This window comes from Polistes canadensis, unplaced genomic scaffold (assembly GCF_001313835.1).
Source record: "Polistes canadensis isolate GaletaPanama2010 unplaced genomic scaffold, ASM131383v1 scaffold_21, whole genome shotgun sequence".
Lineage (NCBI taxonomy): Eukaryota > Metazoa > Arthropoda > Insecta > Hymenoptera > Vespidae > Polistes > Polistes canadensis.
In genome coordinates this window covers 776,534-801,588 of record NW_014569568.1, presented here as the reverse complement: position 1 = coordinate 801,588, position 25,055 = coordinate 776,534, and the positions used below count along the sequence as shown (strand labels likewise).

At 38.6% G+C, this 25,055-nt stretch overlaps 3 protein-coding genes across 4 annotated transcripts in view; 1 reads left to right on the top strand and 2 right to left on the bottom strand.

The window, feature by feature from the left end:
• Positions 1-5,866: 5,866 nt before the first annotated feature.
• Positions 5,867-9,917, bottom strand: LOC106794025 (transient receptor potential channel pyrexia-like). Of its 2 annotated transcripts, XM_014761408.1 has the most exons (10): positions 9,417-9,917; positions 8,850-9,102; positions 8,518-8,720; positions 8,185-8,406; positions 7,771-8,096; positions 7,447-7,705; positions 6,600-6,893; positions 6,335-6,478; positions 6,225-6,252; positions 6,058-6,147 (listed from the first exon to the last, which is right to left on the bottom strand). In XM_014761408.1, the coding sequence occupies exons 1-10, from the start codon at positions 9,804-9,806 to the stop codon at positions 6,140-6,142; spliced, it is 2,127 nt and encodes a 708-aa protein (XP_014616894.1). In that variant the 5' UTR covers positions 9,807-9,917; the 3' UTR covers positions 6,058-6,139. The 2 variants fall into 2 exon arrangements, with proteins under 2 accessions (XP_014616893.1, XP_014616894.1); XM_014761407.1 differs by having other exon boundaries at positions 5,867-6,147; positions 6,225-6,478.
• A 916-nt stretch (positions 9,918-10,833) lies between these two features.
• On the top strand, positions 10,834-17,328 carry LOC106794023 (cysteine-rich protein 1-like). Its single transcript, XM_014761405.1, has 3 exons — positions 10,834-11,069; positions 16,820-16,972; positions 17,173-17,328. Exons 1-3 carry the CDS (start codon positions 11,030-11,032, stop codon positions 17,214-17,216), a joined length of 237 nt encoding a protein of 78 aa, XP_014616891.1. The 5' UTR covers positions 10,834-11,029; the 3' UTR covers positions 17,217-17,328.
• A 3,428-nt stretch (positions 17,329-20,756) lies between these two features.
• The window catches only part of LOC106793923, a 95,247-nt gene continuing 90,948 nt past the window's right edge, over positions 20,757-25,055 (bottom strand). Inside the window, exons 8-10 of the mRNA XM_014761215.1 lie at positions 24,711-24,788; positions 23,368-23,463; positions 20,757-22,916 (exon numbers count right to left, since the gene is read on the bottom strand). Coding sequence (XP_014616701.1) covers positions 22,681-22,916; positions 23,368-23,463; positions 24,711-24,788 — 410 coding nt within the window. The 3' untranslated portion in view covers positions 20,757-22,680. The remainder of the gene's footprint in view (positions 22,917-23,367; positions 23,464-24,710; positions 24,789-25,055) is intronic.

Sequence of the window (25,055 nt, the reverse complement as noted above, 5' to 3'; positions counted from 1 at the left end):
TACTATTTTAGTTTAATCCAGATGAAATTTTCTATGCTCGCTTTTTACGATTTTATGAAAAAAATGAAAGCTACTTTACTCGTGAAAATATTAACTATAAAAAGATCCCTATGAGGTTTTAAACAAATATAAGAGAGAGAAGAAAATTGTGTGAAGTTAGTTTTATTTGAAATATACCTAGGAATAAATAGAAAAGATTTTCACCCGGATAGAAAAAAATATAGTAGAAAGAAGCGTTTGGGAAATGACATAAACCTTAGATAAATGCAATTTCAAATTCGTCTATGGACGTTTATGATATTCGAGCGAGTATTGACTTCGATAGGCGTCGTGATTGAAAGAAAAAAAAAGTGAATATAATAGAAGAACAGAGATAAAAAAAAGACTCACCAAAAACGGGACTGAGGTCGGACCTAGCCGACGTCTTGCCCGTCGTAGCGTAGTTCCCAGCGAGCGAGCCCTTTTCCTGCAACAACACACACACATCATCGTCCTTATGGGTTGGTGTCCCGTCTCTCCCGGTAAGAATAGAAGAATGACGTAGGACGTAGTTGTACTGATGAGGATGAAGACTAGTAGTAGTAGTAGTAGTAGTAGTGGTAGTAGTAGTAGGAGGAGTAGTATGATGATGATAATGATGATGATTATCGTAGCGCACCTCGGACTCCGTAAGGTCGATGAGGGAGCTCTTCTCTTCGGTGAGGTTTTCCGAGGACCTCTTCTCGTCCTCCCCCTCATCCTTGAAAACCTTGACCTCGTCCTCGCTACCGAGATCATCGCCGCCGCCGCTGCTGCTGACGTGCGGCATTATTGCGGGCCGAGCGACGGCCACCGTCGTCGTCGTCGTCGTCCTCTTCTTCTTCTTCTTTCTTCTTAGCCCTTTTCTCCTGCGCCTTCTTATTCTCCTTATCCTTATCCTTATCCTTATTCTTCTACTTCTACTTTTACTTAATCGTACCTTCTTGCCACTCTTTTTTATCCGATTGTATTCCTCCCCCCAAAAAAATAACAACGAGGAGAAGCTTATATTATTACAATGATCCTCGTTAATGCCGCTTTTTGACGCTTATCTCTCTCTGGTCCTTTCCTCCTTTCTTGAAGCGGCATAGAGGGAAGGAGAGGAAGGAGAGTGCTGTGAACAGTCCGCCCGGGGAAAGGGGCTCCCACGAGAACAGGACAGAACGAGAGAGTTGAGGATGGGAAATGCCTAGGCGGGAAATTCGAATTTATCCCTCTTTCACTCGTAGACTTAAACAATTTGTTCTCCCTCTCTCTCTCTCTCTCTCTCTCTCACTTTCTTTCTCACTTTCTTTCTTTCTTACTTTCTTTCTTACTTTCTTCTTTGGCCTTTCATCGAATTCACAACTGTACTTCTCCCAGCCGTCGGATAAGAACCACGATCCGCGAGATCAAACTGGACAATAAGTATTTCGGTTCACCTTCGGTCACTTTCAGTAAAGGGGAAAAGGGCGGAACACTGAAAAACGCACGATACGTGAAACAAGGGTGGAAGGGCTAGGTCGGGGGCAACACGACTAGCTCGACAAAGCACTCAAGCACTCTTTCTTTTCTTCTCTTTTAGATTTCTTTTTTTCTTCGCTGAATATTCCCGCGCGCACAGTAAAAGAAGAACGGAGAAAACAACTAAACACAAATATGCGCGTGTGTGTATGTCGCACGCGCGAACAAAAAAAATGTGAAAGAGAGACACCCCGGTGGCAGCGACGAGAATGTGAAGGAGAGGGTCGGTCTTTGGAGAAAAGAAGGGCACGAAGGGAAAGAAAACGGACGAAAAAAGATGAAGACAGATAAACGAAGACGAGATAGAGTGGAAAGAAAGAGAGAAAGAGAAAGAGAAAGAAAAGTCGAGGGACAGGGGAAGAGAGACGGATAGGACGTATGTTTTTACGTGTCGCGACGAGGCGTGCGTTGCGTGCGGGTGTTAAGAAGTAGGGTGTATACGTGTATATAGATATACGTGTGTGAGGCGCGCGCGTGGCCGCGCGCTCTTTTAGTGCGCGCCGCGACTGAGCCGAGCCTCGCGCTTTTCTCGCAGCGCGGATCCTCGCAAAGAAGACGACGATTCTGCTGCTACTGCTGCTGCTGCTGCTGTTGCAATTATTACTGTTGCCGCTGCTGCTACTACTTCTGACGTTGTTATTGACGTTGCAGTCGTTGTCGATGTCGATTCTATGTTTTTAGCAAGAAGAAAAAATATTGGTCCGGAACAATAACTCTGTCGGTAATGTGTTTTATCCTCGTGTTGTTGGCGAAGCACGTTGGCGAGTCCGCGACTGCGACGACGAGGAGAAAGAGGCTGTTCAAGATTGCGAGAAGACGATGACGATAACGAGGACGAGAAGAACGAAGAGGATGACAGTAGTAGTCCGTGATAATGACGACGATAATACTGATATTTGTTGTAATGCTGTTGGTGCCGGTCCACGCGCCGGCCGGCCATCGTGACCCGCTCGCGGGATACCGAGCAGTTAAAGTACCGCGAGCGACCGAGAGCAGCCCCGCGCGACTAAGCTCTAGTAGACGTCTACGTTCCTTCGCTCGCTACTGTAAATCACCCACGCACACATATATCTATATATCAACAACAACACACTCTGCCAACAAGCTCTCTCTCTCTTTCTCTCTCCCTCTCCCCTCTCTCACTCTCTCTCTTTCTCTTTCCCTTTCTCTCTCTCTCTCCCCCTATCTATTTACCTATTTACCTATCTACCTATCCTTCTCTTTCTTTCTATCCCTTTTCTATCACGATGTACGCGGCGATGAGAGAGAGCTGGTGCGTGCGCGCGCGCTACTACCCTGTCTCTCAATTATTCTCTCTCGCTCGCTCTCTTTCGCTCGCTCTCTCTCTCTCTCTCTCTCTCTTTTTCTCGTGGCTCGAAAGCAAATCGGTCGATCCACTCCGCCTGAATGCTCGGTGCCGACTGCCGGCGTCGCCGAGCTCGGGCGGGCGGCTCTCCCACGCGACGACCAATCACGACGGCGTATTCGCCGGCGCGCCGACGCGCCACCTCGCCCCCCGCAACACAGACACTCCGGCCAGTCATGGCAGGCAACCACGGCCGAACCGAGCGAACCCGACCGCCCGCCGAGCCCGCCCGACCGAACCCGATCCTCCCTCCACCTCCGCTCTTATATCCAACTGATTCCTACTCCTACTCCATCGACTGTCTAAGAGAGAGGGACAGAGAGAGAAAGAAAGAACAAACAAACAAATTTATATATATAGTATATCTACATAACTGACTTATATATATTATGTATATACATATATATATACTAACCGTGCGTTGATCACCGATAGATTTTTTTGTAAATTCCTCGATATATATATTTATCCCTTCCTCGATTCATTTTTATTTTTATCCCTTACGTAAAAATTCCAAATCTTCGATAGTGGACACGTTCGTACCTCTCCAATAACCCTTTCCACGGATGATGTCTTTTTAATTAACAAAACGCTCTAATATTAGCCACGAACGGTTTATGTTATAAGATTAGTTGGTAATAGAGTATTTTGTAGGTTGTATTTACGGATCTCGATAGGCGTTCGATAAAGGTCGAAAACCGGCGCCATTAATGACTTCGAATTCTAGCGCGTAATCCCTTTACTCGTAGCACGTCGATTCCTCCGTTTATCTATCTATGTAAGTGTTTATGTATGTATATACATTATCGTAATTATGCCAATTGCGTAATTGGAAATACGATCGGTGGTCGCAGGGGTTTAACGCCGCGTAATTTCCATAGTAACGGGGAAATCCGCGCACGAAGAACAACATTTACACGCTAGGATATGTATTTTGTCAACGTCGACTCGACCGAAATCACACTTTTATATCGACTACGTTGGTGTGCGCATATGAGTTCATAAGTGTATGTACTATACGCATACGTATATTCGTTAAGCGAATTCCCTGAGATTATGAACGAGGTGAGAGTCAACGCAACAAAATTTCGAGCATTATGCGTTTTCTGCAATGACGACGACGACGACGACGACGACGAATTCAAAGAAAAAAAAGAAAAAAAAAATGGTGCTCAAGCACAGTGCTTTCGAAATTACGACGGTGATCGTCGACGAATCGTGGCTACACGTTGAAACGTATATAATCGTCGGTACGATGTTGAAAATTTAATATGTCGTGAAAGCTTCTAAATTCGTCATGTACCGCTGCACGTTTCCATTTCCGTGCAGACGATTTTCACTAATCTTTCTCTTGTTGCTTTTGCTTGAACGTCACACGTGTTCAGAGAGATTGAAAACTCTGACCAATTCCAAAGAATGATGATCGCTCGTTAAGATAGGTCGATATTTACATTGAATCTTTCTTTTATTTCGAGTTACCATTGGAAAATTTGCCTTTCTTTTTATTTTTTGTTTTTCTTTTTTTCGATTATATTGTAATTACATCATTGTCTATAAATTGCGACATAAATTTAATACATGTACATGTTTGTCTTCTTACATCTTTCAAATGGATTGAAAAATCAGTTTTAATTTTAATGGTCTGGCAGGGACATCTATAACGGCGAGAGAATATAATAAGAACGGCATCGGTCTGACTCGGTGCATAAGAGAATGTTCTACCTTATCGACTTGTACACGGCTATGCGTTTACGTCTCCACACAAAGTCCGTAAGGTTTAAGTACGTTACCTACCTACATTCTGCACGCAACTAGACGATATTTCTGTTAATAGCGGCCGAGTAATGCTGATATACATGTGTATATATACTTATATATGTGTAATGAAATTTTTCAATATTTTATTATCCGATAGAAAGTATTTTTTTACTACTTACATATTACTTTCTAAAAAAGGTTTTTTTATAAGTCATTATTACTATTATTATTATTACAGCTTACATTATTATAGCATATATCTTAGAGAAGTGTAAAAGTTACACTTAATAATTATATCTAACATTATCTCAATAGCAAAGAATCAATATAAATATACACTCATAAATGCATATTAATATGTCCGGAATATACATTTTCATTCCAAAATTATTTATAAGTAAATATCAAATGAAACAATTAATGAGTTTATAAGAGGGAGTGGGAGAAAGTATTTCTACTATACTTAAATATTTAAAGAAATATTTTACAAGTGATGTATGGAGGAGAAATAATAAGTAATATAAGAAGATGATTAATATATTTTTTATTTATTATATATAAAAGTGGAGAGATTATGTTTTTGGAATAAAAATGTATAGTTTCGGTACATAAATGAAACAATTTAAAAGGCTTGCCTGCATTTAAAAAGTGCATATGAAAATCACAGTAAGTACAAACGTACCTGCTGAATGCAAATGAATTTAATTGCTAAATGCAATCAAATATACTAAAAATCGCAGTAAGTACAAACACACCTGCTAAATGCAGAAGAACATATAGTAAGAATATACTATATCTACGTTGAAGCGTTTGAATGTTTGCGTTAAATTGAGAATGTTAATCGGGTAGGCAGGTCGATTTAAAACGATGTTTATGATTTTTCATCCAACTTTAATAATAAGTAGGATGAAAAAATTTGTGGCTCCTTTTTCGTGTTGAATTTTTGAAAATTTCTTTTTAATAAATAACTTTAATGAAATGAATTCATAATAAAAATAAATGTAGAAGTAGAGTCTTAGCCCGGGGGTCTCCGAACACAGCAACCTCCTCGCGGTGAGACCTGGGTCGGTATTACTTGCGATTTATACTAATCTAATAGTAAACCATGTAACACAAGTACTACCGGGCGAATGGCTGTGCTAAATTCCATCTAAATTTATTTACATATTTAATTGTTATTCATTTTCTTTTTGTTCTTTTGACATATTAATTTTTCTAAAATATTAAATATAAATTAATTTTCTTAAAAAATGAAACGTATGTATATATGAAATATAAATGTTGAAAGTGCGTGTGAGTGGGTGCGGGTGGGTGTGTAAATATAATTTATGTACTAAGTGGTAATTTTTTTACACACTGTTCGTTTTCCACGTAATTTCGAGCGTTTTTTGGAAATAGACGGATTACGAAGTTTCTGTAATTGATGAACTTGTTCTTGCAAATTGATTAACGAAGACATTACATTCGTGCCGGTGTAGCGTGATTTGAAGCCAATTAGATAACTGAAACGAAATATTTCTAATGTACATTTACTCGTTGAAACGATGACAATTTTTGATTGACGTAATTATTTACATACTTCTCATTTTGCTGATTATTCTTCGAGGCTAAAAGAAACAACGATTCTATTAATTCAACAGATATTCCACGAAAGGATTCGCAAAGATTATTGTCGCGACAGTGCAGTACAATTTTCGTTGGCATTACGCGTTTCGAATTGACGATTGTCCTAAGCCAAGGATGTAACAAATTGCTTTTGAAAATTTGATGATACGTGAGTTTCTCCAAATGTGCCACGAATTCCGCCTGTTTGAGCAATTGACGAATGTGGCCCTGAAAATAAAGAGTCGAGTGAAATCGCACGTCTCGTGTCTTCGTTTCTGTTTGCTCTGACAAGTTACTTCTTATTTGCCTTTTTGTCTGTATGTATGTAAGTGTGTACGTATATATATACCATTTTCTGTAAGCCTTGGATGTCGTTGACAGCGAGGCCGATCATCAGGTTCATTAGAACCATACTCACAAGTATTACAAAGCCAAGAAAGATGACCCTAGAAGTAAACCCTAGAAAAGACTTATCACTCTTGGTATTGTATGGAAAAAGATTCTCGTAATCGTATTCGCCCATCATCATTACTGTGGTCTTTACGATGGCCCTCCAGCAATCATGGAACTGTTCGTTTTCGTAGAACAAAACGGTAAAGCTCAATGCGAATCCAAAGACCATGCAGATGAATGCTAGGAGTACCTAAAAGTATTGAGTAACGAAAAGTCATGAAGTGGTTTTCATTACACCAGTTTACAGTACATCTGTTGCCGACAAAATTTTAACTCTTGCTGACGCAACATATATTATACAAATTTCAAATATATAAGTAGAATTTTTTGATCAGCTCTAGTTTTTGAGTTCCAGCTATGTACGTTTAAGAAAAAATTTATTAAAAAATTAAACTAATCATTGAGTTTCTAGAAAACTTCGCTTTAAAGCTCTTCTCTTATGTGTAGACTTAGGAAAATAGCGTATCAAAGACTAGCAGTAATCAAACATCATATTCGTATCCCAGAAACCTTGATAACAATCTTCTATGACGCGTAAATCCTGATGCATACGCATCATAAATACGCATAAATGATAAAAATTAAAAACAAACAGTTCGAGTTGTAGAACAATTTTGAGATTAGATTTGACAAAAAGAGGTCATGAGTGAACATTATCAACCATAAAATTCACGTCAACAGATAAAAAGTTAAATTTTGTAAACTAGTGTTATCATAAGAATGCAAACTGCTATCATGCAAACCTTTAAGATATTCGACAAGACTGTTGAGAACATAAGAGCGTAATATCCCCAAATTGGAAAACGTCCTATCAGCAGCATCATTTGTATCCAGCCCAGTAAAATGGCGATGCTGATGAGATGTAACACAAATTCGGGAGTAGGTATTTTTTCGCCTTTCGTATCTATGATAAGTCGTAGATTATTGACGATCATGCAGGCCATGAACGATAATGCAGCACTAATGAAGGACAACCATGTTTCAAATTGTTTCATGTAGTGTCTGTAAAAAAATGTAAATAATTAGAATATAAGAAAAACATCTGATTTATAAAAGATAATAATTACCTTGGTAACATCAAAACCTGAGCACTGTTATAAAGTAACAGTATGGTCGAACACAAGATAAGTATGATTTGTGGCAAGAAATAGTTAGATTTTCGAAGAAGAGTTATGGCAAAGATTGATAAGGAGAGAACGAAAAAGGCGTAAAGGACGACAAGAAGGAAGAAAAAGAAACGCAATTTGGCCCATTTCAAGCAAAGAAACGTCTCGATCAATGGATGATGCAAAATCGCCAATTGTTCGTCATTCGAAATCGCAGCTATGAGAGCTATGATAACGTTGGTTTGTAGCTCTCTCCGAGGTGCAAGAATACCAAAATCGACGGAGATCTGAAACAAACGTTTTCTTTTTAATAACATGCTAATTCAAATTTATCGATTTCGCTCATTTTTACGAAATAATGTTAAAGACAATTACACGAGCATCTTTTCCAATATTTTTCTGACCGATTAATTGAACACAAGAATCCATAATGTCTGTTAGAAACGATGTTGGATTTTGAATGTGGGCAAAGACTGCGTCAATAACGGTGACGCCGCTTTTCGTTTCTGCCGATAAATTGCCACCGTAGTCGATCAAAACTCGGGCGCATTCACGATGACCTTGATAACAAGCTCGGTGAAGGGCTGTCTGACCAATCTGCAAAAAAAAGATATGACTTGCATATATATACAGGGTGGCTGAAAAGTCGTGGATTTAACGAAACTAGTAGTTGGAAGCAGAAATAAAAAATAGAGAAATTGGTCTCACCTTGTCGCGTATGTCAACGTATTCCCGACGAATTTTTTTAAGTAAAATGATTAGGACTTCCAAGTTTCCATCGGATGCTGCAACATGAAGGGGAGTACTCTTCGTGTCGGCACATTGAAAAAGAGGCCACGCATCGTCATCGAGCAATTTTTTGACCGCTTCGGGACTACCCAATCTTGTTGCATGGTGCAATGCCGTTAAACCTGTAGAAATAAGCGCGTCGTAGTTGTATTACCTACAATTTTACTATTTTTCAAAAACTTCTTAAATAACTTGGCTTGATTTCTATAATGAGATTCTTTTTTTACACTCTGAGTAATATGAATGCATACCTGTGTTCGAATCTATGACATTGGTCGAAGCCTTCGCGGAAACGAGAACGTCGATAATTTCAACGAACTTCGACATCTCGATAACGTCGTTGGAATTCACATTATGTCCTGCTAAAAGCAAAGCTGTATTACCACGCTCGTCTTGTGCGTTAACGTTTGAACCGGCTTTCACCAAAGTTTTCACTACATCGGAATGATTATTCCTTGCTGCTTGGTGCAAAGGAGTTCTACCGCAACATTCTGGTACCGGCAGCTACGATAATCAAAATTCATTGTTACATTCCTCGCTAATTTTTATCACTTTCTACTCGCTATCGGTTCCTTCATTTATTACCACGACATTTGTTTCCTAGCAATTGAAGATTACTTTTTTTTCAATTTACGTAAATAGGAATATTTTTTTGTACACTTTTTGAATGTCGTAACAGAGCTAACTTTTCCATAAATTGCAAATGACGACGTAAAGGGAAAGTACACTGTAATGTTGATTGTTAACGATAATTGTTAAAAACAAAAATGAAACGATAACGAGATAGCACTAAAAATAATAATAATAATCACACTAACGTCTTGACCAACTAGACAATCGTCTTTATTCTTTGATTGCATTGGAAAATTATGTCTGCAACAGGAATCAATGCCGATTCTACTTTCCTTGAAGCTGTTCTTTTTCAATAACCATTGGGTAACCTCAAGATGACCAGCATGCGCGGCATAAAACAATGCACTTCTACCGATTTTATCGGAAGTATTAATATTAGCTCCTCTTTCGTAAAGTTTCTTCAACAAATTTAAATGACCCTTCCAAGCGACCAAGTGTACCACGGTGATTCTAAGCAATCCGAGCGGTTCAAGGAGATCCTTCCTGTTATCTTCCTCTAAAATTTCCAATGCTTTCTCAATTTCATCGTTCTCTATTGCCAGCATCAGTTTCACTCGATTTTTATTATCCTCCATTGTTTTAACGATTACGTTTTAATACTTTGAAAAATAACAATATTCTTTTTTTTTACGCATAAAAATATAACTTGGCGTAGTCATTTACGTGTTTTTTTCGCATCGTGCTTACGTTTTGAATATTCAAAAAGAACTACAACATATGATTCAAGCAAGGTTGGCTGTTTTTCTCGTAATCGGAGGATGTGGTTTTGCGAAGGATGTGGGTAGTATCCTGGCTTTAAAAAACTTGTTCTAATTTCATCTGATCTGTCGTGATTAACGATCGATCCGTTTTTATCAGGGCAATTAAACGTGCTCTTAACAACATCCTGTTTACATCCTTCGGATTAACTACTCCGATAGATACAATCGCAAATCTTATTATTCATTATTAAATCGATATTCTTACTTTGCTTCTTTTTTCCTCTAAGAATCAATGATTTTTTAATCAACGGGGAAAAAGCAATTCGATTATTACCAAGAAAAGCCTGATTTATAAGTTCGTTATTATTTTTCCCCGACGTTAATAGAAAAAATTCGCTTAAAAAACTTGCAAAATCCTAATCTTTCTGCATTATCATAGTCTATTTGCGTTTTAGCTTAGCCTTCAAACGTTTATCGCTAAACTAAACGTAAATGGTATCCGATAGACCAAATAGAATAGCAACATAGCGTTTCGCTACCCAAGTTGGACTATTTGGTATGCATTAGTATTGATATCGAATCCGCCAAATAGAAACGGATAACGGATAACGTTTTCTTCCTCGGACATGTTTCAGAACAGGAAAGTAAGTTGACTGATGGATATAGGTGGCCTTAAACGTGACCGTTATCGGCCGAATGCACGTACGATTACGTCTACATGGATATCCCTTGAACTAAACTTACATAAGTATGAATATGTAGATAAATATATAGGAATATATATAGACGTATATGTAGATCTAAAAAGACACGTATGCACGTGCACACACATATATAGAAATAAGCACCAACGATGTACGGCTTCACCTACGATATTTCTCGTTGAACGAAGGCACCTATACCCTGACGCAACACACTTGCGTTCTCACGTTCAATCAACCGTAGAGTATTGCGTTAGCTCGTAGAGAGAGAGAGTGAGAGAGAGAAGAAGAAGCAGAGGGCCCAGTACACGTTTGACCACGCTGCCGAGAACATCCTTCCACAACTCGTGCGACGTTAGCCAAGAGAAAACCGGTTCCGAGGATCTTTCAACAAAGATGCCCAATTGTCCAAAGTGCGGCAAACCAGTGTACTTCGGTATGTGTCACGTTGAACATGCTGATCGTAGAAGCCGCGTCTTTCATTTTCGATCATTTCATCTAACGATAAGTAGGTAGTATCTTACTTATGGCAAAGGGTCGTGAGAAACTTTCCGATCTCCGTTGTGATTTACTCGCTAATATCTTTTACCTTCGTAATAATGTTACAAATTGATTTAACAAATTTACTTCCCTCTTATTCCTCCCTAATGATGATTTACGAGCATGAGAAATAAAGATAGAGAGAAGTATAGGATAATTTGATGAAATTCGTCCATCGCATTCGAAGTTACAAATTATATAACAAGACGAGTTAATGGTAATGTAAGTGTCGTCTAGTGATAATTGCGTTAGGCGAATCGCTTAACTTTGATATTAATATTCGATCGTCTTTCGTCATCTTACCCACTCGTGACATTTTCCTGAGAGAGGAAAATAACGAACGTCGCGTTTTTTTCTTGTTTTTTTTTTTTCGTTTTCTAATATATTACCCGTGCAATGTAATTTATTGAAAATTCACGAGAAACTTAGACGAGTAATACAATCTTGTCGGATTATAAGTTAGATATACGTTAGCAAATGACGGCATCGATGATGTCAGGGTCTCGGACCTCGTGGTTTACCTTAACAAAGATTATGTCAGCGCTTTCGGCGTATGTAATCAAATATGGAATATGAGAACTCGCCGATATCATTGCATGTTTCACTATATGTATATTTATTTATATTATTTTTTTACCGCTTCGTTCTTTATCTATCTTTTTTTTTCGTCTTCTATATATGCACGGAATACTCGATCGAATGCATAAATATTAACGAAGAATGGGCTCGGTAGGAATACTTCTTCTCAGTTTTCCTTTGCATATTAATGAAATATTGTAAAAATAAAATTGTAAATATTTTTTTTCTTATTTATAGAAGTATAGAGTATTAACTTGGTTAATATATTTGAAACACAAAAAGATATATTTTTAGTATCTTTTTGTATTGTAAAATGTATCCTTCCTAGGAAAATGCATATGTATTGCACGAGTATGGATATAGATTGTAATTACGTAAATTATACGAGTCCTTGAACAAAAAAAGAAAAAGAACAATAAAAACGGAACGCAAATAAAATAGATAGTAAAATGAATTATTCACGAAAGTTGCGATAAACAAATAGACAAAGTCACGAGTAATTTACACGTGGTGGTAGGTGTTCCTACAAATTTTTCATTTGTATTGAAGAACGTAAAGTTTTTCAAATGACTCACGGAAAATTATTATCATTTATACATTTAACAATTGTATAACATTATTTTAGTATGATTCACGTTTAACAGTAGAATTATAGGAAGTAGATACTACCGTTAATCCATATTGTGTGCAATAAATGTATTATTTGAAAAACTAAGATGATGTATCAGAAATATGATAGTCAATTGCAAAGTCCCGAAACATGAAATAATTAGTGATCCTCGAGTTACGAAAAACCATTCGAGCATACTTTATGAGCTCTTCCAAAACGTTTATTAACATATTACGATAATGAAATAAACTCGTTGAACTTTGGAGTTTTTTGCAAAAGAAAAAAAGAAGAAAAAAAGGTCGCGTAAATACAACGTATCTAGTATACAACACATACACGTACACATACGTATATACGGATATACAATATATATATAGTAGTGTGTAATGAAAATAAAACTTTCTGAATAAATGCGAATACACGTGTGGCGCATACTGCTAGAAAACACGATGCAATAGTATATAACCTTTTTTTCCATCATCCGGCACACTTAAATGTAAAAAAGTTTCGTATTAAGGCGGGCCGCTTTTAATTGCTCGCTTCCTCTTTCGAGTAGCACTCTTTTAAACGGCCCGAAAAGGTACTATTAGCGTTGAAAGCAGATTTTTCTGTATGCGTTGCTTCCATGCTTCAGCCAGCCCACCTACGTCAGCCATCGCCGGCCATTCTAATTGGTGCAAGGAGGGTAGAGAATGAACGAAAAAAGGTGCTGTTAGAGGAGAAGGTTAGCGAATTAGAGAAATGACTCTTCTTTACTTGTCAAGTAGTGCAGAGTTTGAAAGGGAGAGGAAGGGTCATTGGCCTAAAGGCCAATGCTTAAAAGCTTGACAGTAGTATCCGGTGGTAGACGTTTTTCGTAGGTGCGAACTCAATTTTAGGCTGATTTTACATAAAACGGAAATGCAAAAAAAATTTGGCCAACGTTGGCTCGTTCCAATCGTAGCGCGATTAGAATGAAGATCTTTGTATTAAGCTATTTTAGATTTGTTTAACGATTCTTACGTTCGATGAGAAAGTATAGAGGCTAAATTTAGAACGAAATAAAACTACGAAATAATACGTATCGTATTTTGCAAAACAACAAAGACGACAAAATGCCCGGCCGCGTGGACAGTGACAAAGGTGCTGCTTCTCGTGCTCTAGGGGGAATCGAGTAATAGGTAGATGATGATAATAAGACGAAGACGAAGGAAAAGTAGAAGAAGAGGAAGAAGAAGAAGAAGAAGAAGTAGAAGAAGAAGAAAAAGAGAGAGGAAACTGGTTTGCAGAAGAATGGACCAAGCTGCTGCGGTAGTCGTGGCTATGAAACGACTCGGCCGGCTGAGTTTCGAGAAGGAACGGAAAGAGAGAAAGAACTTGGTGGTTGAAGCGAGAAACGCTTCTTTTTACATGCCTCGACTCCCCCGAGCAAGCGAGATAGAAAGAAAGAAAGAAAGAAAGAAAGAAAGGAAGAAAGAGAGAGAGAGAAATAGTCCGGGTTGCGTCTGGGATTCGCGGTATACCGTATGAAAGAAACGAGCGCGATAGAGACAGAGAATGAGTACGTATGTCTGCATGTACGTAGGTGTATGCAGGAGTAGGAGGTTTGCTGGGAGGGTGGACGGTCTGCCGAGGAAGTAAAAAAGAAGTACGGGGGTGCAGGGAAAAAAAGATGGAGGAGAAGAAGTAGGGGGATGATGTTCCAAGGCTATGCAATCAGCAGCCGCCGATTGTTTGGCGCCCGACAACTCTGTGGGGGTTGCAACGTGCTGCTGCTGCTTTTGCTGCTGCTGCTAACGCAACGATCCGTGCTTGCACACCGTCTTTTCTCTCTCTCTCTCTCTCTCTCTCTCTCTCTGTTTCTTTCTTTCTTTCTTTCTTCCTCTTTCTCCTCCTCTTTCTCTTTCTGTGTCTGCCTTTTCGCGCTGGCAATGAACGCCAGCGATGCTTGACGATTATGCGCTCGCTTCTCCGCCAGCAGATAATTAGGAGTTAATTAACTAATGGCCCTTTATGCACCGCACCCTTCTTGTCCGCCGAACTTGTTCTCTCTTTCCTTCTCGTTCTTCTTCGTCTTCTTCCTCCTGAATGGTCGCGTTTCTCTACTCCTCTCGTAATTTTTCAATTCCCCTCGTAGCAGCGCGTGTACCGTTCTTTGTGTTTCTTCTTAGACGAGCGGAGGAACGTTTGAATGCATCCACCAAGCCGCACGCCACCCACACACCACTCTCCTCTTCTAACTCTTACTCTTCTTCTTTTCACTCGGTTTTGATACGCCGTAATGGCGTGACACGAAGGAAAAGCAAGCCTTCTCTCCCCTTCCATACCTGCTTTCTTCTTTCTTCCGTGTTGCTACTTTTCGCTGCCTCCTCCTCCTCATCTTCTCGAGAAATCCTAAAACGAATAGTATTTTCGAAAAGAAACTTTGCTGAAAGTCGGAGAAGATAGGAGTTCTCGGTGCATTCGATTTGAACTAATCAACCCCGATAGTTTTATTTTCCTTATTAAACATTGCACCGAGATTGCAATCAATTCATACGATGAAATTCGTTAGAGAAGGAGAATTAGAACAAAGATAGATAATACATACCGATCGATCTTTCGAGTCTCTAACAATAAGATACTAAAATACTTTGAAAGGAAAAAGGGAAGGATCGAAATAATTGAAACGAAAAGGACCGAAGAGCTTATCGAAGTGTTTACTATACCTAATATCGCGAAGAGGAATGATAAAATATTGACAAGAGCGCGTTGCTTTTGTGAAGTCGTTTACCCCGAGGTCAAGTCGTGAACGAAAGAGTAGTAACGGTGATGGTGGTAGTAATGGTGGTTGGTGGCAATGGCGATGATGGTAGTGGTGGGAAGGAAGGGATGCTCGGAAATATTTCTTATTAAAAAAGATTCGCGACGGACGGTCGGTCGGAGAAATCCTTTCGTTCGTTCGTTCGTTCGTTCGTTCGTTGGTTCGCTCGTTCGTTCGCTCGCTCGCTCGTTCTTTCGTTCGTTCGTTGGTTGGCTGGCTTGACCCGAATCGAATCGTTAGAAGGATAAATATTTATTAAGAAGCTTCTCTCGGGGGAAAGGGAGAAGCTGATGGCGGAGTTGAAGTAGCTATTAATTGGAAAGACGAGAATCGCGCGAAAGAGAGAAAGAGAGATAAGGGATACCGTTCGTTCTCTCTTGCTTTTCAAAAGGCATCTTTTATCAGTTGACGTTCGTTCGTTTAACCCGATCGACGACAACGCGATCGCGTGTTGGAGGAAAAGAAACGTCTATATACATCTATAAAGAGTTAAAAACAAAGATAAAGACGGAACGAGAGAGTTCTCCGTCCGCTCGAAATATAAAGGAAATCTCAGAAGCCAGCGATACTCGAAGCAACCCATTCTTTCTCTCTCCTTCTCTCTTAGTTATATCTCCTTTTTAACGATCGACGGATACGTAAAAACGCGTAAATAGACGTTTTCATTAAGTATCTTTCTTTCTCTCTCTCTCTCTTATTCTCTAACTCGAAGGATCTTGCTCGCCCACGCACGTGGGAATTGAACGTACTCGGAAAACATAATACGGGCGAAGGGTTAGTACGAAAGACCTCGGCTGAATGAAATGCTCTTCGAGATGGTATCTCTCTCTCTATCTCTTTTTCTTGCACATCGGAGATAGAGATTTTTGTGAGGGCACAATTTCGTTCTCGCGCCTTTAATCAATGCTACGAGCAATTCGATGACGATCGTTCCCCATCGGGAACGGGGTATTCAATTTGATAATTACGAAATTGCTAATGGAAGAAATTCTCTCTCTCTTTCTCTTGTAACTTCTCCGATCTTTCCATTTTGATCGAAGGCACGGAAGCACACGAGGGAACGCGCGTCGCGACGCTTTCCTTTTCTTCTTTTCTACACCTTTTTCTTTTCTTATTCTCTTCTCTCGTTTCCGCTAGTCGCGTCGACGTTTCCCGTTTTCCAGCTTTTCTCTCCTCTTTATTTCGCACTTCGTTTTTTCACGCGAAAGGAAAGGATACGTAAATAGTTGGATGAATGATGAATGCTAACAGATGCAGATATGTCGGTTTTACGGTAGAATATTTTCTTTCTCTTTTTTTCTTTTTCCTTTCTCTCGGTATTCTTTCCTAACTCCAACTCTATTGTCTTTTGACCTACTTAAGCTCTAGCGATAATCCAAATTATCGTTCGATGGATACTCGTGAATTTGAAACGTTGAAAATTATTGAAAATTTATTGGCGAATAGAATGAAATCGATGAAATGTCTAGAAATTTTTTAATATTGTAGCAAATTAACATGTTACTATATAATTCGATGCGTTTCCAATTAATTCCTTTTCGTCGCTCTCAAAGCTAAAGGGTTTCTCAATCGAACACACCGAAGGGTTTCTTAATCGAATCAACGTAGGGCTTTCTCGATTCTTATTATACTTGTTAACTTTGATTTTTTGTCATTTTTATTTTTTTTTCCATAGCCGAACGGAAGACCTTTTTGGGTAAAGATTGGCATAGTTCGTGTCTAAGATGTGAGAAATGTAACAAGACGTTGACACCTGGTAGTCACGCGGAACACGAGGGTAAACCTTACTGCAATCATCCTTGTTATTCGGCCCTTTTCGGTCCAGGAGGTAAATAACTATTTGTTAATAAATAAAATAGAATTACTGCAATAAAGAGACATAAAGTAAATATAAAATACATTCAATTTTATGAAACACAATATGAATCTTTTCTTATATCCGAACAAAATGGAAAACAATAAATATTAAATCGATCGATCTATTCGTTCATCCTTTGATCTTGATTAACGTTAATCATTTCATTTCAGGTTTCGGAAGAGGCGGTGCAGAGAGTTACATTTACAATAAATAAGATGAAACATTGATAATAATGTGTTCGCGTTCGTTCATTCATTAACGAACTTAATACTAGTATTAATTGTTATGAAGCTTGTTGTAAGAAATATATCCATCGGTATATATATTTATGTATGTATGCATCTATTAACCCTTTGCCCTCGGGAGTAAGTACTCTCGGTCACCGCTCATAAACCGGGCAACTTACGAAATAATAGGTCATTTCAAGATAGCTGTAAGAAATCTACCAAATATGCGGAAAATCGTTTCGAGTGCAAAGGGTTAATTATTAAGTACAAATGTTCGAATCGAATCGATGGTACACACGTTCGAATATACAAAACTGTTAATATAAATTAGAAAAAAAATATATTTTGTGTAACGTTGACAGTTTTAGAAAATGTCTGTCGTTGATATCCTAAGGAATTTCAAACGTATTTCAAATGAATTCTAATTTAAATGATTCATGCGATACTTACAGGTATCAGAAGAGACAGATCCGAGCTTTCGCGCGTTTCTCTTTGTACATTTTTGTTTAACTCGATAATAAATAGATAAAAAATAAACAAAATAAAGAAAAGTAGGGATAAATAGAAAAGAAAAGAAAAGAAAAAAAAAATGATTAGCACGTTGGTTATTGCATATCTGACAAGAAGTGATATTGTAAAATCCACACAATTACATGATGTGTGAGTATTTATTTCTCGCTCTCTTTACAAGCTAAATTGGAACGCATTTATCGAGATAAGGATCGTCTTCGACGCAAGGATAACATCGTACTTTCTCTCTCTCTCTCTCTCACTCTCTTTCTCTCTACCTCTCTCTTGTAATTTTTATTAAAAGTTTATCATAGAGTTCTCTCATTGCTCGATCATTCTCGTTACTCCTTCGCACGCGCGAAGGCGACTTCAATTTGGAAAATCGATCACGTACGGAGATGGGAACGGCGAAGCAGGCCATCGTATAAACCTCTCTCAGTATTTATTTAAAAAGAATTTACAGAAATCATTTCATTCTCTTTCAATAGTTCTTTTGTTCCATTCGTTATTTAATACGTACGTTCGTTCGTTCGTTCGTTCGCTCGTTCGTCCGTTCTTTCTTTTTTTCTTCCTTTCGCAATAATTATGAGTAGGATGAGGAAAGTAAAAAAGAATGAAAAAGGATTTAGTTTGATTGAACCAAAAATACATAATATAAAAAGAAACATAAAAATGAAAAAAAAAAGAAAAATTAGGCAGATCCTTCCCGAAGTAGCTGGATCGAAAGGGGGTGGCAATGACGATAGGAATGATGGGTGGGGTGGATGAGAGTGCTTGACGAACGTAGAAAAGCAACGACAATCAAATCGAAATTCAAATAATTCTTGTAAATTCACAATTTCGATTTGCTTGTCGGTGCTCGTGAGAATTGATTATCTCGCGTTTCTATTCTTCTTCTTCTTCTTTTTCTTCTCCTTCGTTATTTCTTCTTCTTTTTTCCTTCTCTTCTACGCTATACCTTTCTTCCTTTCTACTTCCGTTTCTTTAATCTTTTTTTTCTCTCTTTCTATATCCTATCGACTCATATATCGTTATTTTCCAAAAAATATCGTGTCCTGTTTCCATTCGCTTCCATCGCATGGATGCAAATGCAAACGTTACCGCGATATATACAACAGATATAGCTACTTTCTTTTCTTCTTGTTAAATCTCTTCTTTCTTGTATGTTTTTTTCTAAACGGATTCTTTGGCAAAACTTATTACACATAGGTCGACGTTATAATTAATAAATAATAAAGGCATTAAATAATAATAATAATAATAATAAAATGATGTGACGATGATGATGATGATAATATCGTAATAATAAAAGTAATAATAATAATATTAATATAATAATATTGTAAAATAGAAATAATAATAAGAAGAAGAATATTGTAATAATTGTGAGAGACAATAAAATGAAAGTATAGAAAATAAAAAGAATAATAATAGTAATAATAATAATAATAATAATAATCAATAATTATTACAATATAATAATAATAATAATAATCATAATAATATTAATAATCAATAATTATTACAATATAATAATGAATGAATTAACAATTGAAAAATACATACTTAGGGACGTGATCTTATGTCTGAATGAATGAATGTAAGACGCTCTCGACAGGGACCGCCACTGGTACCGTTTTCTCTTTTTGTCCTATGGTAGAATAAAAGCGGCCCTTTTCGATCGGTAACAACCCAACGTTTCCCTCCTCGTTATCGACCAGGAAACTTTGTTTCTTTCTCTTGAAACGTCGAATCAACGACGACAGGAAAAAAAATGTTCGTTTCGCTTAACAATTTGTTCGTAATTAATGATCGTTATCGTCGTTGACAAATAAATGTGACAGAAGATAAAAGAAAAAAAAAATGAACGTAAGAAAGCACGATTCGCCGATTAAACGAAGGTGTCTTTTTAATAAACAAAGAACAAATAGTCGAATAAGAAATAACAATAAAAGAAATGATGTTCGTTATCGTACGTACACGTTCGTATTTCGAAACGAGTGGAGGAAAGAACTGTTTTGTCGAAAATGTTTTTTAAGTTTTGTGTATTTTTTGGTGTATTTTTGGTGTATGAGCGGAACCTCATAATGATGATAACATCTTCGTCGATTATTTGGATTATCATGGCGAAAATTTGAAACAAGTTTAGATCTTCGATTCGTTGGGTAAGCCTTTATCTAAAATTCGATATCAAATAAATTGATAAATTTGTATCGATCGAAGATCGAACTTGTAGAATTGCTGTGGGGGTATGGGTGTTAATCATTAAGATATGTTTTTTCGTGTTAGATTCGTCAAAGATGCGTCCTGAATTTCGAGGAAAACTCTCAACTTTTTATACTAATTAATCATAGCAATGTACGAACGTAGACATTTACAGGAAACCTCTTTTATAACACGGAATTTCTACAATATGTTTTCATACTAATTGTAAGATAGATCGAGAGTTAGGGAAATTAATGACCTCGATACCGCGCATTATAAATTCTGCCCCAGCGAGTACCTAATTATTTCAATAAAATATTATATATTACGTTTGGAAGGAAAACTTATTTTTGATATAAACTCTTGTTTTCGTATGACTCGAATTCGCAAAACAGAGGATTTTTGAGGAACCTAACGACCGTGTTATATCGGGGTTACCTGTACGTAAGGTACGCATGCGATCTCTTCCTTCGTTAACGTTAGCCATTAATTACGAGTGTTCCGTAATTGGCTCGCTCGTTACCGGCCAACGAAACCGCGGAAGCGACAAGCGACTTCCTCGTTTTAAAAGTAATCGAAACGGAACGTGTAACAACGAGCGCAACGAATACGTACGTACGTATATATATATAATATATATGTATATTATATATACATACATATATATATATATGTAGATATATATGTATATATATATATATATACATATACACGTGCAATTATTATTAATTAAAATTATTTACATAGAGATAACGATCTGACATTCTTTCCTTTTTTTTTTTTTATATTGCAATTAGACATTCGTTCTCGAAAATAAATTTATCGGTGGCTTAATAAAAAAAGAGAAAAGGAAATATTTCTTCGACATCGCGAGTTAGCGCTTTCGTTCCGCCAGCTTTTTCGGGTTATATTTTCTACGGAATAACAATAATGTAGGATTCGTGAAAAAGTTAGGCCGTTGGATCTGACTGGACCGGGTCTTCCGCTTTCCGGGCGACTGCTCTAATCCTTCAGTTATCCAGGTCAACTTCCTCACGAATGCCTTGAGGTGCACGAATGAATTGAGGTGCACTATCCCACAATAACATACAAAATAATATTAACGCGTTAATTAGACTCTTCTTCTTCTAATTTGGACATGGAAATTAAAAAGAAATTAAAATCTGCCGATATATCCTGTGCATTACTCGAGGCGGGAAACGTATGCACGTGAATACGCTTATGTACATGTCTTGAAAAAAAAAAAAAAACAGGAAAAAAGAACACGAGAGAGAACATCATAGAATATATATATATAGAGTCGCACGATTTTGAAAAATGTCTCCGACTGACATGAGCGCGCGACGGCGTAAAAACATTGCCATTTTTTGTTTTTAAACGACGACGTTCACTCACTCCTTATTACTTTCGACGATCCGCGTGTGGTCTTTGGTTTCTACAAAAAATATATATAATATCCTTAACAGTAGCGATCGCGCGTTACGTCGACTTCTGATTTAAAAATCTCAATAAACTTATCGATTACTCTCTGCTATACCTTTATATCCTTAGGTAAGGGAAGGGAAGGGATTTGAATTTTTAAGGATTTTATGGAACGGGCTGATAAGGAGTAATAAGGGGAGGTGGTATTTCTCGCGCGGGCTACCAACGCTTTTTTTTATCTTCCTTGCTTACATAGGTATACTTTTCGATTAAATGGTGTCCGTATTCATTTTCCTTTTTTTTTTTGTTTAACATTTCATACCTATTATCTCTTGCTTTTATCGTCATTTTAAATATGTTTTTTTTTCCTTTTTTTTCTTGTTTTCTTTTTATCTCATTCGATTAGAAATCGAATAAGGACACCATTCGAATTGCGTTCGTAAAATTTCCATACGAGAGGTTACTCCCGAGAATAATTTCCTCATTGTACCTTTCCAGACGTAGTTTGTGAACCCAGGGACAGGTGGTACGAGGATCAGCGCTCGCGAGCAACGCGTCGTATGCGTGCACGCGCGACGCCACGCTCCGGCTATCGGAATCGCTGATTGGTCGGCCAAATGTTCGAGGGAAATTTTCAAATACGAATTTCTTCGAGCGGGAAAATTGTAGCGGTAACGAGCATCGAGTCGACCGATCAGCGTGCGTCGCGCGTCTTTCGATAATTACGCTATAAACGAGGATCGTTAAATTAAACTATCTAGCGGCTGCGCGCGTCCTAACGAAGAAAATCTCTAACGCTGTGCGGGAAGGTCTTTTTCTCTTTTCCTGATCTTCCTTCTTCTTTTGCTTCCTCTCGTTTCTTCCGCGTTAGAAGACAGTCTCTCCTCGCAGTTCGATAAACTTTTTTTTTCTTTTCTTTTTCCAAAATTGCTTTCCTCTTCGTATCACCAAATAAATAAACTACTAATGTAAGAGACGGTCCTTGTTTTCGAACCTCTTGGCTCGAACGCGTTTCTTTTTATTATTTTCGGCCGGATTTGTTGAATGAGAAGAAACGAGAACGAAAGAGGCAAGGATACGAGAAAGGGAAGGATTTTTCATTTGTTTGCTCAGCTCCTCCTCTTCTTTCCCTTCATTTAATCCTTTCTCCATTCTAATCCTCCCTCCTGCCTTCGTCATATTCTCAGCGTGAAAACTCAACAGGAGATCATAAGTCGGTAAGACGGTTTTTTTTAGAGTTTTCTGAATGATATGGCGTCCGTTTTATCCGCGATCGGTTTTTCAGAGTGAGGAATCACGTGACGCTTTTACCGATCAAGCCAAGTATAGGTCGGTCGGTGTGGAGGCATGATCCGGCTTGGTGCAAGCGCTTCCGGTAGGTGATGCTGCACTCGCCCCGCTACTCGCTCTGGTAGCAGCCAATGGCGAACGACTAGCCACGTCAGTGGTGCTTTCCGCCCCACTACCACCATTGTTGCACGCTCCGCCCGCTTGCGTATTGTTCTGGGAAGACGCCAGCGTATCCCCGTTGCAGTAGTAGTACGTCGAATCTGTTTATTTACAATAAAATAATTATGTATTATCTTCTATTATTTACAGCGAGCGTCCCTTCAAATCCTAGACAATTATTATTATTAAATTTTTCCTTCAAAACTATTGATATTGTACGATTTTAAGAGACGCTCCCTGCATGCATTTCTATTTCGAATCACAGTACTGCTAGCCGCGTCACCGAAACTCTAACGAGATTATATATTTTTAGGATATTCGAATCAACGTTAAAAAACAAATTATCAACGTACGAATCAAGATTCCATAACCGATAACAAGTTTTGTAACGTTCGAATATAAAAAATGACCGGAAAAACTCTGATGCAACCCTCTCGTTTGTCTTTAATTCGTATTCATGAAAAAATCTTTCGCATAGACCTACGAACGTATTAATTGTTGGTATTTCGTTGACCCTATGCTAATCGGTACTCATACTCACTGTTTACTTACTGAGCAACCCGCTTGTCGCTGCTCCATAGCCATATCCACTGTACGGTGCACTCGAATATTGAGAATACGCTGCGCTGTACGCGTAGTCGCCACCACCTGAACAGACACGCCAATTCGAATATTAATTTAGCTGAAATATTCTATATTCAAAATTAGAACGTTCCGTAAATATTTTTAATCATAAACGACGAGTTGCGTAGTTTATCGAACACTTTCAAACAAAAGAACGAATTCACGATCTATGCACACATTTATTACAACAGGTAACAACAGTTAAACAATAGTGTTATATCGCGGATGTAAAAAAAAAGATGTGTGTCGTGTTAAAACAGCCATAAGCGTTTACTATGTATCTAGTTTTGCAAATGTGAAAGCGATTTCGTTGCGAAGAAAAGATTTTCTTGAATCGATAGTTAAGGGATGCTATTAACTTTGAAACGGAATTACCATCCGTGGAAAGAAGGTTTAAGAGACGCGTTATCGACTTTTCGTCGGAAGGGTTGAAATTCGCGGTAGTTCGGTCGGTTGATTGTTTGGTTGGTCGGTTGGTTGGTCGGTTGGTTGGTCGGTCGGTAAGTCGGAGATCACGTTAACCATGATCGTTGACTTACCCTCCGACGAGACGCGTCGCGGTCACGTGAATCGACCTTCGGAGGGTCTTTTACCCGAAGGTCAACGGTCTCGTTCGCCGCACATTCGTTCGTATACTCACCGGTGGCGTAATGTCCGAAACTTGGAAGCATCGTCGAGTAGGGTGGTATTGCAGAGGCTACCTGAGGTTGAGAAACTGGCGGCTGCAAGACCGTGAGTCCGGGATCCCCTCCCGGGGTGTTGGGGGCCGCGGGGGTGGCGTTCGTCTCGTTCTGCAAGGAAATCGGGGGACTCTGCTCGCCCCCGCCGGCCCCAACCCCTACGTACGAGACTGCGACGGTACCGCTCTCTGCTATGGCCATGCACAACACAACACGACATTCGAGTCAAGCACTAGCTAACGATCAGCGCCTTACGTCTAAAGCTTATTTCAACCGATGTGAGTTTATTCCTCGGGAATCGCTTTGGGATTCGATCGTGGACTGGATAATTAGACGTTTAGGTATTCAAGGATATAGGTATTAAAGTAGTAGTTAGGTATTCGCGGAAGAACATCGAGGATGACGAGGAGGAGAACGGGATTGTAACGTTATAGCGATATCGCGCGTACATCGAAAGAACTTGAACGTATTGGAAAAACCAAGGTGTCCAGGCTTGAAATGATAATAATATACCTTAGGGCTCAGCGTACTTAGGAGCGTACACGAGCTCAGGCGAGAACCGTAAAAGAACTAAAGAGGTGGCGAACTCACCGGTGGCGTGGTAAGGAGACATGTTAGCCCCGTCCAATGCTTGCATCGTCAGTGGCGCGAGCGGCGTCAATGTACCACCTGCTATATCAAGGGATCCCCATTTTTCCGTTATTCCAATTCACCTATCGTTTACGATCGATCGATCGATCAAAGCGGAACGTTATTATTGATTTATCTTTATCAGATATTAAACCTAATTCGTCATTTTTTAACCCTCTTTCCAACCGTAATCTTTATCAACGACGACGACGAGTCATTTAAGACTTGGCCAGCTTTTTTCAAGAAAATTCTTCGCAAATCCGTAAAAAGATTCCCCCATTGAATTTCATGAGATGAACCGACCGT